The 15,214-nt window shown below is 41.0% G+C and overlaps 1 protein-coding gene across 3 annotated transcripts in view; it reads left to right on the top strand.

Moving 5' to 3' along the window:
* SMUG1 (single-strand-selective monofunctional uracil-DNA glycosylase 1) overlaps nucleotides 1-6,109 on the top strand; it is a 31,819-nt gene extending 25,710 nt beyond the window's left edge. For all 3 annotated transcript variants that reach the window (XM_070740830.1, XM_070740831.1, XM_070740829.1), the window contains one exon: nucleotides 4,448-6,109. In XM_070740830.1, the coding sequence (XP_070596931.1) occupies nucleotides 4,448-4,975 (528 nt within the window). In that variant the 3' untranslated portion in view covers nucleotides 4,976-6,109. The remainder of the gene's footprint in view (nucleotides 1-4,447) is intronic.
* The last annotated feature ends 9,105 nt before the right edge of the window (nucleotides 6,110-15,214 follow it).

Raw genomic sequence — 15,214 nt, 5'->3', positions numbered from 1 at the left:
ATACAATTTAGAGAAGAGCTGATATTTCCAAATAATGTTTCAAAGTTTGCTTAGTTAAGGGAGTGCATTAGATGAGTTCACAATAAGAAACAAACCAAACACATTTGTTTCCCGTATCTGGATCTATTTAGTTCTGGGATTTCCACTTCAATGCTCCTTCATGCCAGCATATCTAACAGAATTCTTGCCTCCAAAATATTTAAAAGGTTCCTCCACACCTTTCCTTTAAATGTGTCCTTTTTTGGAGGCTATTGTGAAAAATGCTCTTAGTTTTCTTACCCAAGTTTTTCGGAAGTGGTTTGCCCTTGCCTCTTTCCTTAAGGCTCAAACAAAGTGAGCATCCCAAGGTTACTCAACTGACTTTGTACTTAAGGCAGGACTAGAATTCACCATCTCCCAGTTTCTAATCTCATGCTTTAACCACTACATCAGACTGGCTCCCTAGATTAAAGGCTACCTTCATTTTAATTTTAAAAAGTAAAAGAATTTAGCATTCCGTAAGAGAAAACGCAATCCAGAATGATTTCTAAGGATGCCCATAGTTTTCACATACACTCACTGTTGGCTGGATTTTTTAAAACGTGCATCATTTAACCTTTTTGCACAAAAACTGGGAATAAGTGACAAGTTTCCTATGCAAAGACTGTGAGGAAGGTACAGTAAGTTAGAGTAACAGTGAGCAACTCCACCAGAGGTGGGTTTGCCTGAACTGGTAGCAACCTACTGGTGAGGTCACGATGATGTCATGGAACTCCTTCTCTCAGTGTCCATCCATGGGTGCCGCCAAAACTTTTTGGGATTTTTTTTTTTTTAATTTCCCCCCAAAATTCTTGAAAAAAATTTTTTTTTGCACATGTGCAGAAACCGAGTTTCCAGCACTTCACATGCGTTACCATCTTGTTTTCAGGGGGTGGGATGTTGATTTTTTTTAAAAAAAAAAATTGGCACTGTTCATGCAAAACACGTATGTGCCCAAGAAGCGCCGCCACATGGCGCGGGAGGAACCGAACCAGCAACAAGGTAAGTTAGAACCCACCCCTGAACTCCATCTATTTGCCATTTGGCAAATCAGATGCCGTAGCACTTATTTTATGAATGAAGAAGAACGCGCACAGGAGATATTTTGACCTATATCAAAATCTGAAACGAGTTTCACTGGGCCCCAAAGGTTTGGAGTCTTTGGACCCTTTGGGATTGAACTGCAGGTTCAACACTGCAGGCTGATTGGCTGCTGTTTCCAGGGGCTCCAACAGAGAAGATCCCCAGCCTTACTTGTAGCTGCCAATGATAAAACCTTAAGGCCTTCCTTAGATTTCCCACATTCTTTAGGGGAAGTCATGACAGCTAAATTGGTATGAGTCCAATATAAATGCTGGAGCATAGATATTCCTTGGCGAGCATCCTAGTACATGTCATCTTTAATTATATGTGAGAAAGGTTATGGAGATGAGGAGTCTTGTATTACAGGAACCTTTGGAGGCTCTGTGCGCTATAGGCATAGAAACATGCTATGTCTCCTGTCCATATGCTCGGCTATTTCGGTTTTAGTGATCATTTAGAAAAGTATACAGCTCGCTTTCAACAACAGCACGTTCTCCACGCAGTCTGCAAAACCTTAAATATAAGAACAGAAATAGTCCTGCGAAAACAGCCAATCGAACCTCACAGTAACGGAGGAAATTTAAGCCAAAAGGGAACAAGATTGTAACGGCCTAGGAGAACTTTGGCTAATGCTGAAAGGTTAATGGTAGACAATAAATGGGGCTTCCTGGAAGTGGGCTTTGAAAGGTGGGGCACTCCACTGAAAAATGGCTCTTATTCCAGTCCCCACCAGGCTCCCTGTGGATGCTGGGGGCCCTGAGAGAAGAGCTTCAGTGAAACCATTATCCCTGGATCAAAGTCGGAGGGAGCAGAAACATTAATGTACAACCACATCAATAACACATTAAGCCTATTGTCTCCATGCTAATTGAGACCTGGGAGCTTCTCCTGAGACATGATAATAGTTTGGGGCTCAAAAAGAGGTGGACTTGGAGCCATTTGCTAATGCTTCAGAGAGGCACGGAGAGGGCATGCTCTCAACTTTGCCTAGGATTCCTGTCTTTCTATTATTATTTATTTATTATTTTGTTGTAAACTTAAAATATATATATATAATAATGAATATGGTGTACTTGTTGCATCAAAGTGCAACAAAATGCAAGTGGAAACACACACATACCCCACTTTGCTATAGAACTGAGATCCTTGGGCATACAAATCTAATAAATAAATAATAATAATAATAATAATATATGTCCTTTTGCAACATAGGATCAAGCTTGGATGCATAGGGTTTCCAAAAATGGTTTCCTGGTTTGGTTTAGCAAGCACCGCTCTGGAGCCTTAATTAGCTCTGTGGAATCTGAGCTGCTCAGCTGTTCGCCAGACCTCAGCAATTTCATCAATTCCAACGAACCCCTATAGCTGCTATCTTTCCAAACTGTTCAAGAATGAGATACGGGAGTCCACTAGACGTTGTCCACTTTTCTATTTGTCCTGGGCCATCCTTACAGACTCAAACAGAGAAATGTAAATGCAAGAACAATATGCTGATGTTCACAGGATGCATAGGTCTTTTTGATTTAGATATGCCGCCTAAAGTAGCCTCACCCAAACAGGTGAACTATAGGTGTGTTAGGACGGCGGCTGTTGAAATACCCACACAAATGCCTTTGAGGTGTTTGTTGTGGCCCATCCATGTCCCATGCAGCTGGTCACAGATCCTGAGGATCGAGAGGCAGTTGTGGCACGGTACCATCTGTCTGTGGACCTGTCACCTGAGTCTGATAGCGAGGAGGTCAGAGTGGATTTGGAATCAGGCTGGAAGCCAACCAGGGCCTTCTGCACCTCCCGAGGTGCACATGAGTGACTCAGGAAAAGAGGAGGAGCTTCTTGATGTTAGGGCACGCAGAGCTGGAAGAAGGCAAGAGTGGCTAGAGTTGCAGGCTAATTGGCCACACTCTAAGACTATTTAAGACTTAGCCACACCACGCTTCGGTGCAGAGGACAATGCAGTTTCATTCCAGATTTTTGTTCAGCTCTCTCTGATTTTCTTGTTCAGCTCGTGATTTCCAAATGGCATTCCTGCTTTGGCTAATGACCTCTGGGCTTTCTACCAACCTTTGTAAGTCTCCGTGAAGGATATCTGCTTGTCTAAAGTAGATACTGTTTGTTTTGCATTGTACTTGGACCCTGGCCAGTTGTTAAGATGTTAATTAACAGCTGGCTCACCAAAAAGACTTATTTATGATTTCCTGAACTTCTACGAAGACTCAACTGCTGAGAAAATATTAATAGTAAATAATTAGTGTTTAAATCCATTTCTGTGTGCATATTTCTTGGACTCCGCTGGGACAGAACAGTGTTCAAATGGAAAGCAGCACCCAAAAGGGTTGAACAAAGAAAAATCGAACGTTGTGTGGGATGTTGAGAAACGATAGTCAAATCTGTTTAGCATAATATTTATTAAGCTACACTTAATATTCGTATTCGTATTTGGTGAGATCACAATTTCTTTCTTTCTTTCTTTCTTCCTTCCTTCCTTTCTCTCTCTCTCTTTATTTCTTCCTTTTTTCTCTTTCTCTCCTTCCCTCCTCCGTCATTCTCCCTTCCTTCTCTCCCCTCCCTTCCTCATTCTTCCGCCCTCCCTCCTTCCTTCCTTCCTTCCTTCCTTCCTTCCTTTCTCTCTCTCTCTTTCTTCCTTCCTTTCTTTATCTTTCTCTCCTTCCCTCCTCCGTCATCGTCCCTTCCTTCTCCCCCTCCCTCCCTCATTCTTCCACCCTCCCTCCCTCCCTCCTTCCTTCCTTCCTTCCTTCCTTTCTCTCTCTCTCTTTCTTCCTTCCTTTCTTTATCTTTCTCTCCTTCCCTCCTCCGTCATCCTCCCTTCCTTCTCCCCCTCCCTCCCTCATTCTTCCACCCTCCCTCCCTCATTCTTCCACCCTCCCTCCCTCATTCTTCCACCCTCCCTCCCTCCTTTCTTTCACTCACTCACTCACTCACTCACTCACTCACTCACATTTACATATTTTCAAATGGGTTCAAAGCAACCCATGGGGAGTTCTAGGCCATCTCTCATCTTCACTGGCCTGTATTGACACCTGTTTAATTCCTTCTTGGCATGTGAGTTGCCTGAACTATTTCCTGAGGTGATACTGAAGAGCTAAACAAGGGAGAAGAGAGTAGCATCCTGATGGAGAAATCTCTCCCTATTGGAGGGTGGAATATTTTGAGAGGGAAATGTGTTTGTAATGTGTTTTTTCCCCTTCCCTCCATTTTTAGGAGGATGATTTTTCCCCCAACTTAGGGGTTAAATGTCCACTGCAGATGTCTCGGAGCAAATGCAGATCTCCACTTCGTTCCCATATCAAAAAGCCTTTCCCTTAATGTCACCTATTTCTCCTTCCAGGTGCCCTTCGGAGCAGTGCAGTTTGTTCGAGACTGGCTGCAGATAAGCGGAGAAGTGTTTCGGCCGGCATGCGAACACCCAAAGAGGCCCATCCGTGGCTTGGAGTGCCCCCATACAGAGGTGAGCGGAGCCCGTTTTTGGGGCTTCTTCCGCTCTGTGTGCACCAAGCCCGAAAAGTTCTTCCAACGCTGCTTTGTACACAACCATTGCCCGCTGCTCTTTGTCAGTCAAAGCGGGCGCAATCTGACACCGGCTGACCTGCCAGCTGCTCAGCGGGAGCAGCTTCTTCAGATCTGCGACGACGCCCTGTGTGAAGCTGTGAAATTGTTGGGTGTCGCGACAGTCATTGGGGTCGGACGCTTTGCTGAACAGCGTGCCCACAAGGCTCTGTCAGCCGCTGGCATCCCAGTACGGGTGGAGGGGGTGATGCACCCGTCCCCTCGCAATCCCAAAGCTAACAAAGGCTGGGATGCCATCATCAGAGCAAAGCTGGAAGAATTAGGCTTGATGGCTGTCATCACGGACTGACTAAGAAACTCACATTGAAGAAAGCAAAGAGACTTTGCTTTGGTTCCCTCGACTTTGGGATGACGTCAGAAGCATTAATTCTTCTACTGGACTCATTAGAAGAATCGTCGAGCCTTAGGTCTACATATATTTTTTACACTTTTACTTTCACTACTCTTATTTACTTCCTTGAGGTTAATTCATCATTTAGAGATTATCCAGATTTTTTATATATATAAAGGACAAAGCTAGAATACATTGTCCTTGATACTAACACTTATTTAGGCAGCTTTATTCAGCTGCCTATCGGTTTCTTGATATACTTCACAGTTGGCATTCATGTTGCAGTTTTGGGCAACAATATTCCCACTGAAATTTTGCCTTAATCTTTGCCCTTTAGGGGCAATGTGGCTCTTTAACACTACTTATGCTGATGGACTACCAATTGAGTTTGCCAGTATTGTCTACTCTATCTATAGCCTTTTAAAGCCTAGATATGCTCAATATTTAATAAGTGGAGCAGATGCTCTGACCCAGAGCCAAAATTGTGAATCAAGAGGGAGGTGTGCTTTATGGCAATTGTGGGAACTGCCTCCCCATAATTACTTTTAATGCTGCTGTAATTCACCTTTGCATATCAGAAGCTGGGTTCTAGAACACTAGAAAAGTTCTAACTAGAGGTACAAGTGAAAATCGAAAAATTAGAATATTGTGCAAAGTTCATTTATTTCAATGCAACTTAAAAGGTGAATTATGGGGTACCGCCCATAAAAACCATATGTATGTATGTATGTATGTATGTATGTATGTATGTATGTATGTGTATATATGAATGTGTATGTATGTATGTATGTATGTATGTATGTGTGTGTATACATTATTATTATTATTATTATTATTATTATTATTATTATTATTATTATTATTTATTAGATTTGTATGCCGCCCCTCTCCGTAGACTCGGGGCGGCTCACAACAATAACAAAGACAATGTAAGAACAAATCTAATAATTTAAAAAACACTAAAAACCCCATTATTAAAAACAAACATACACACAAGCATACCGTGTATAAACTGTATAGGCCCGGGGGAGATGTCTCAGTTCCCCCATGCCTGACGGCAGAGATGGGTCTTAAGAACTTTACGAAAGGCAAGGAGGGTGGGGGCAGTTCTGATCTCCGGGGGGAGCTGGTTCCAGAGGGTCGGGGCCGCCACAGAGAAGGCTCTTCTCCTGGGTCCCGCCAAACGACATTGCTTAGTCGACGGGACCCAGAGAAGGCCAACTCTGTGGGACCTAACCGGTCGCTGGGATTCATGCGGCATACAGTACATGCATACATACATACACTTGCTGATAAGTGAAAAGGAAGGGGAACTATATATATATATTTATTTATTCAGAGGTCTGATATTGTTCTATGCACAATCCTTGTTTTATTGATTGCAAGTAATGTTCTAATTTTCTGAGATTGTGGATTTGGTGTTTTTATCAGCTGTATCCTATCATCATCATCATAATTATGATAAATCACGGCTTGAACTATCTTGCCTTGCATATAATGAATCTCTCTCATATATTATGTTTCATCTTTGCATTACTGAAATAAATGAACTTTTGCACAATATTCTAATTTTTTGAGTTTCTCCGTAGGAGAAATGAGATCTGTGGTTCTCTGTATGGTTCCGCATTACTATACTCTTTGAGATGAGCAGTTCACATCTCGTTCCTTTCTGCTTTTTGATCAGTGGATTTTTTGGGGAAAGGAACAAAGAAGAAGAAAGGGTAGAGGAGGATCCTCCCCTCCTTCTCTTCAGTTCCTGGTTTTGTTTTGTTTTTAATTAAAAATCGCAGCTAGCTACTCTTGGCCAATTGCTGAGTAAGAAGAAGAAGAAGCATTTCTGGAAATATCTGTTCAGGAATTTGAAAGAAAAATGCAGGTGTATTCCACATAGACCAGATTACCCTGCAGTCTCTTCTCAAATTGCCTGCTACATCCTGGGGGAAAAAGAACAAATTTGTAAAAACACTCCTTTATTGTTGCTGTACTAAGTAAGCTTGGATTAAACACTGTCTGAATGTGGGGGGTTTGGTGCCGTCCGAAGTTGGCTGTTTTCTTTCATTGCCTAATTACTAAGTAACATGGTTGGTGCAATGACGATATTACCTAGTTGGGTAATTGGGTAATGAAATCTTTGCAAAAAAAACCCTCCAACCAAGCTCAGAAAGTACCGAGGATACCACAGTTCAACCTTGAGCTACAAATATTCTCTTCTATTGATACTGCCTCAATGTGGCTATGGTGGTTTTGGGGTGTAGCCCCACCACTAAAGTCCAACAAAATGGATGTGTTGAGCATGGGGAGGAATTGAATAATTGCAGAGCTGAACTTGATTGACAAGCAATCCATCTCTGCCTACATTTCTTGTGCTATCTTATGCAAGTTATATATTTTCTTGTATTGTATAAAACCCTTCTGGTTTTCTTTGTAATAAAGCAGAAGTGATTTGTCTTCGTTTCCTTCCAGGATAAAAAAAAAAAATCATTGTCTTACATCCTTTGATTCTTTTGTCATCTCTTAGCCAGCTACTAATTTAATCTACTCCAGCCAATTATACCACATATCTTCGGAGAGGGGCGGCATACAAATCTAATAAATAAAAATGAAAATAAAATAAGTTAGTTGGGGGAAAGATCAAAGGCAACATGAGGAAATATTATTTTACTGAAAGAGTAGTAGAGCCTTGGAACAAACTTCCAGCAGACGTGGTTGGTAAATCCACAGTAACTGAATTTAAACATGCCTGGGATAAACATACTGTATATCCATTGTAAGATAAAATACAGGAAATAGTATAAGGGCAGACTAGATGGACCATGAGGTCTTTTTCTGCCGTCAGTCTTCTATGTTTCTATGTTTCTAAATAAAAATTTAACAGTATTTTGTTTCCCCTTTATCTTTAATTTCCATTGTCAACCTATTCACCTCAGCGCAATCTAGTATTTACTTTATTACCATTTCCTCAGAGGGAATATTTCCATTTTTCCAATTTTGAGCATATACAATTCTAGTCCCTGTTATTACGTGTAGTATTAAGTACTGAGCAGACTTTAATCACCATGGTCCAAGAAGATTTGGGAAAGGCCACTGTTTCCCCATCCTTGCTCTAACTAACAATAACACAGATTCTAAACATGCAAGGCACAGAGTTTTGAGGTCTTCCAATTTGTATCTGAAGCTACTCAGTATGGCTTCTTCTCTCCTAAGATAAGAATTAAGAGTTAAGAATCTTAAGAGAGTTTCTTTTGAAAACAGCATCTGGTTTCTATAGGAACTGCTGGATTTCCCCCCCATACTATTTTTTCAGTCCAGATTACTTTTGGCACAATATTGGAGACTCTTGGCGGGTTAACTGTGGGGAGGAATAATCTGCATTATTATTGTGAATTATGCATTGCTATGATGGAAAATGTCAAATAAGATGCTACTTTGGAACACTGAATGGTATTTGCTTGGCCCAGCTATATTGTCAGTGATTACCTACTCAAAAAGAAAAATTATACTCATTCTTTAGTGTTTACTGGAATGTATAATGCTTAATTAATAATGCACTCATTTTATTTCTAGCTTTGATGTAACAAGCTAACAGTCTCACTTTGAGGCAGGATGAGCCATTGACAGCTGATAAAATGCAGCCGTCTCCATTGTGGAGTAGAAGCCATTCAGGCCTGGTTCGGCTGCGGTGCAGAGGAGATGGCTGGCAGTGAGCCTTGGTGGCGCAGTGGTTAGAGTGCAGTACTGCTAGCTGCTTCTGCTGATTGCTGGCTGTAGTTCAGCAGTTCAAATCTCACCACTGGCTCAAGGTTGACTCAGCCTTCCATCCTTCCGAGGTGGGCAAAATGAGGACCCAGATTGTTGTGGGCAATATGTGACTGTGTAAACCTCTTAGAGAGGGTTGCAAAGCAATATGAAGCGGTATAGAAGTCTGAGTGCTATTGCTAATGTTGTTATAGCACTGACACTTGTTTTTTTCCACTGGGGCGAATCCTCCCTTCACCCCCAACTCCTCCCTTGGTCTTCCCCCACTGCCCAGAATTGCTTAGCTGTATTGCACCCTTTGATATTTGTGCAATTTTTAAAATAAATTGTTGCTTTGTGGCTCATGTTTTATTTTCTTTCTTTGTCTTGCAGAACGTAAAAATCCAGCACAATTTAATCTGTGCATATGTGGGATGGGGGGGAAGGACTTTTTTCTGCCTTCTTTGATGGAGCCAGGTGAGGATGGATGTTGTATGGTTTGAAAGCGGTCATCCATATTTCCCATCCAGTATTTCGGCTACACAGAAGGAGAATTTAATCGTATCCTCTACGGAAGGGCCACATCCAGGGCTAAGTGTTTCTGAGCATTCATTTTTTAAAAAACAGTAGCTTATACAAAAACACGCTCAGAGGGGAGAGAGAGAGAGAGAGAGTTGCGTTGAGTGTGTGTTTGTGTGTTTGGCAATGCAGAGCACCCTGAGAGCCATAACAGGCTGTATGTTTCATGCTGAGGTTGTCTTGCATCTGTTGCAGATTTTCAGCTATGATCAGCAGGAAGCAAGTTTGCGCAACCCATAGCTGACATTCGTGACTCTCATTTTATCCTTTTAGCTGCCTATCGGATTGAAAACTGCAGAGTTGGAATAGTTTTTTTTTAATCAATCCAGCAGTGCTATCTTTGCCTTCTAGTGTGCATTGCTTAGCATGGCATAAGCCTTATGTTTGTTGTTGTTGTTGTTGTTGTTGTTGTTGTTGAAACTTGCCAGCCGGATTGTGAAAAAGGGAAAAAATAGGCAGTAAGTCTACTTCTTTTTCTCACAGGGCAGAAAGAATTCTGTACATACTTAGAATGACTCAGCCATTGAATCAGAAATTTAGATAAATAGTCAATACTGAAAGTAGAAAGAATAAACATTCTTTATATACAGCTTGCAGGTGTGCCTACTACAGCATATGTCCAACAGGCGGGTTTGGTTTTGAGCTGTTAATTCCTTTCTATTTGGTGAGGTTCTCTCTTTTTAAAGGAAAAAACAAGCTAGAAGTCTTCATGACTTTTCCCCCATGGTAATGTAAAAAAAAAAAGCTTTAAAAATGGTGGTTTAGAACTTGATTTTGCATATATACCTTGGTTACATAAAAAGGTATCAGAGAGCTCTCTACCCCCTGCCTCTCTCTGGCTTTGAGATTGCTGCCATCAGAAATGCATCAAATCTCCTATACCATCTTCTAATTTAGAGATCTATAATTTAGAACTAAGTAACCTAGAACAAAGTAGAAGTTTCCTGAAAGTTTGAACAATTAATCAGTGGAACAGCCTGCCTCCAGAAGTTGTTAATACTCTGACACTGGAAGTTTTAAAGAAGATGTTGGACAACCATTTGTCTGAAGTGGAATAGGGTTTCCTGCCTAAGCAGGAATTTGGACTAGAAGACCTCCAAGGTTCCTTTCAATTCTGTTGTTGTTGTTGTTGTTGTTGTTGTTGTTGTTATTATTATTATTATTATTATTATTATTATTATTATTATTATTATTATCTTGTGAATATAATCATTTACCTTTAGATGGAATGTGGCCGCTAATAGCAATAGCATTTAGACTTATATACCACTTCACAGTGCTTTTGCAGCCCTCTCTAAGCGGTTTACAGAGAGTCAGCCTATTACCCCCAACAACCTGGGTCCTCATTTTTCCGACCTTGGAAGGATGGAAGGCTGAGTCAACCTTGAACCTACTGAGATTCGATCTGCCAAACTGCTGGCAGCCGGTAATCAGCAGAAGTAGCTTGAAGTTCTGCACTCTAACCACTGCACCACCAAGGCTCTTACTAGCTAACTTGATGGTCCAGGTCAGTGGTGGTGGTGTCAAACTCACATCATTACAGCAGCGTCATGTGACATATCGGGACTTTTTCCCTTTTCACGAAACTGGGCATGGGCATGGCCAGTGCGTGATGCATCCAGCCCATGGGCCAGATGTTTGACAGCCCTGATCTAAGTGTCATCAGATCACCACTGCAGAGTGAATAGAAATACTTCTAGGCTTCCTTGCAACTGAATCTCCAGCTCCAAGAACAGCTGTTACTATCTCCTATCAGCTTGTTATATATCATCCAAAGGCCTGGGGAAACCGCATTGCCTTTGTGCTCGTAGGGAAAGAGGAATTTCATTGGAAATATCTTCCGCAGCAGAATTCTAGCCATCTGTCATAGAGAACAAGTGGCAAAGCATGTTGTGACACAAACTCCCACCTGTTCAGTGCTTGTGTGCAACACTGCAACACCAATAGGAATTTTGTTTTTTTACTTGAAGGTATCCTCTATTACCTACATTGTGTATCATTGAGTATTGGACAAAACAAACAAACAAACTAGTGTGATGTCCAAATGCACGGTTTGTCATTTTGGCACCATATTTAGACAGTTTGTCAAAACGGCGCCAAGGATACCGGTTTAATTTATCGCTCAGAAATTTTGCAATGCATTCCTCTGAAGCTAAGCTTTCATACAGTAACAAGAGAAAGTTCATAGTCCTTGTTGTTGATGGGATAATCCCACTCCATAAATTGTAGAGAGCCCTCCATGAATATAGGGATTTAATGGTGGTTGAAAAGAAGAAAGTATAAATAATTGATGTGGCAATAGCAGAGAATACCCTAGTAGAGCAGAAGACAACGGATTGGAGAAGATCAGAAAGTATCCAGGTGTGAAAATTGAAGTTGAATATACGGCATAAACTGCCATGATGGTCCCAGTGGTTAGCAAACTGGTAGGCAAACTGATTATCTTTGAAAATATCTTGGAAAATACTTAGTATATTTGCACATTGACAAAATTTCCATCCGTCAATTACAAAAGGCAACACTGCTTGGATCCACAGATGCGCTAGCACCAATATATTATGGCAAGCTAAGGATATAAGAGCCGAGATGGCGCAATGTGTAAAGTGCGGTACTGCAGGCCACTAAAGCTGACTGCTAGATCTGCAGGTCAGCAGTTCAGATCTCATCACTGGCTCAAGGTTGACTCAGCCTTCCATCCTTCCGAGGTGGGTAAAATGAGGACCCGGATTGTGGGGGCAATAGGCTGGCTCTGTTAAAAAGTGCTATTGCTAACATTGTAAGCCGCCTCGAGTCTAAGGAGAAGGGTGGCATTTTAAAAAATCAAATAAAATAAGGTTGCAAGATTGCAGCCACACAGTGCAAGAGGAAACGAAATAGCAGCGAGGTAAGTTAGAATCCATTCCTGAGTTTCCTAATAATTTTATTATTTTATGGTTGAAGGGCTACACATTTTTTTCCTACCACACTGTGGGCGTGGCTTACTTTGTGGATGTGGCTTGCAGGCCATGTAACCATGTGGGAGTGGCTTGATGATCATGTGACCGGAGGATTGGCTTAAAGGTTATGTGACTGGCTGAAAGGTGGCCAAGTTGACGTCACTTACGTGAAGGGTTTGGGTTAGGGTGCCTGGCCTCTCCTCGCCTCAAAGAGATACAATTTCCGTGTGCCTTCCGTCCCCTGTCCAATTGTCTCTCCTTATCTCATTTATCTTTTCTTCCTTTCAAATATGTTCACCTATACTTTTATATCTTTTCTTCTATTCTTTTCTTTACTTATATTATTACATATCTTTCTCTTCAATGTGTATTATGTATTGGACAAAATTAATTAATTAATTAAATAAATAAATACTGAATATCCAAAATATACTATTTAATTCTATGTATATATGCTATTTGTGTACATACATATCACACACAGGCACACAAAAATACTGTATACATTATCTACTATATAAACTGTATGTGTATGTACACAGACACACACACACACACAGAGCTCTTCTAAAATTATACAGATTCAACCTCATTTACTGCGATAGGAAAAACATACCCAGAGCCCAGAAGGGAAACATTCAAAATTTTTCTACCAGTACTGCGTACCTGACTGTACCCGTAGGAGCCCATCACTAGTTGGGGTCACCACAACATGAGGAAGTGTATTAAAGGGCTGCGGCATTAGAAAGGTTGGTAACCACCGCCTTAGAATCTGAGGTCATTACCTCACCACTCCTCTCCATCCCAACCGACCTACCCCATCCAGCTTTTTATCTCCTGCTGCATTAACCTGAAATCTGAGATGTTACTTCAGAAGGAACAGATGGGACTGAAGGCTGTAGGGGAAGCCACAGGCTTGTCAACGGAGGGTGGGAAGCAATCAAAGCAATTGCCTACCTCTCACTTGCATCAAAGATCACTTTGTATCGAATTGTCTGCGTTTTTTCAGCATCCGGTGAGAATCACTTTTTGGTACTTCTAAATGCTGAGATGATGAAAGAATTCACTGTTGTGGCCTGACTAAAATAGAGAAATTTGAGTCTTCCACTTGGAGGACAAAAAATTGCAAAAACCACATAGAAATTAGGACAAAAGATTTGTACCCCATGCTTTTTTTTTTTTAAAAAAAGTGGGTTTCCTCCTTTTTAGACACATAACCACTCTTAACGTCATCCATTTCTGGAAATCTGTTTGAATTTTCCATTACATATGTCCATCTTTTTTTTTTTCATTCTCTCTGGTTTTAATTCCCATGGTTTTGGGAGAACCCTTTGCTAGAAGATTCCTGTCTTGAACATGTGGTTGGCTGTCCTTAGGTAACACTACAAAATTCCATGCGGAAAGTATTCCATTTAAACTTGACCCTACACGATTCAGGAAGCGTTGTAAATTGCTTCTTTTATGCAGGCTTTCAGTGCTTGTAAATGGTAATTGTTAGAGACGGTTTGTTTGAGTTTATTGGCTTAGAATGCTACTGAAAATTAATGGTAGATTTGACTTTTTATTGTAAATCCAGCTACTCTGATTTCATGGAATTCATAAAATCACACAAATTCTCCTGGACATTTAAGATCAAAACACTGTGAGTCACCACAGTGCCACTGGATTTGTCAGCAAATTGACAAGTCTTTTTTTAATAACTACATTTGAACAGAAATGGGAACACTTTTGGAATCCAATTTATGTTCACTTTGATGACTTATTTACCATTATGCTCATTAAATGGCTCAAAGTTTTCAGATAATCTGATGGCAAAAAGCACTAGTGGTTAAGCACCTGGCTAGGAACTAAGAGACTTGTGAATTCCAGTCCCATCTGAGCATGAAAACTGACCAGGAGACCAGTTATTCTCTCTCAATCCACCCCACCCCACAGAGTTGTGTGTGGAAACTAGGAAGAGGATGGTATATTCGATATCTTAGCTGCCTTGAGTTATTTTTAAAAAAGAAAAAAAGGCAGGATTAAAAGGATATGAAAAGAATTATGCAGCAGTGTTGTAAAGCCAAATCCTTTGGCTTCTGTCACACTATAAAATCATCACGTCGACTCTGCAATTTATCTGGCTGGGATTGTGTAAGAGGAAAACTTTTGGCCCTTGTAATCTGTCTCATATCCAGTCCACATTTGCATAACCAATCTTTCCCCCCTCCCCTTCTCTAAATCTCCCTCCCCCCTATTTGAATCCTACTTTAATCAAGCCATTTTATGCCTTTTAATAAAATGTATTAGAAAAGGTGCAATCAGACTCCTGATTTTTGGCTGGGACTACGTATACTGTATATTGAAAGAATGATCACAGATAGCCACTCCACCCCCATCCCAAAAGAGTCCAGAAGTGTCACACAGGACAAACAAGAGAAAGAGAAAGATTGGGAAGGAATGAAATAAACAATTAATAAATTAATAAATTAATAAATTGAATAAACAAAATCTCACAGCCACCCCCCACTCATTAAAAGACCTTGGAATGACCTAAGTGCTAAAGCCCACTTGAACAATATCGCCAAAAAGGCTTCTAGAGTTGTTAACCTGATCCTACGCAGCTTCTGCTCTGGCAATCTCACACTACTCACCACAGCCTACAAAACGTTTGCCAGACCCATCCCTGAATACAATTCATCTGTCTGCAACCCATACCACATCTCGGACATCAACACCCTAGAAAATGTCCAAAGATACTTCACCAGAAGAGTCCTTCACTCCTCCACTCGAAACAGAATGCCCTACGAAAGCAGATTATCAATCCTAGGTCTAGAAAGCTTAGAACTACGATGCCTAAAACACGATCTAAGTATTGCCCACAAAATCATATGCTGCAACGTCCTGCCTGTCAATGATTACTTCAGCTTCAACCGCAACAACACAAGAGCATGCACCAAATTCAAAC

This window comes from Erythrolamprus reginae, chromosome 2 (assembly GCF_031021105.1).
Source record: "Erythrolamprus reginae isolate rEryReg1 chromosome 2, rEryReg1.hap1, whole genome shotgun sequence".
In the NCBI taxonomy this organism is placed as follows: Eukaryota; Metazoa; Chordata; class Lepidosauria; order Squamata; family Dipsadidae; genus Erythrolamprus; species Erythrolamprus reginae.
Note: the sequence above shows the minus strand (reverse complement) of the source record. Positions and strands in the feature narration are given on the sequence as shown.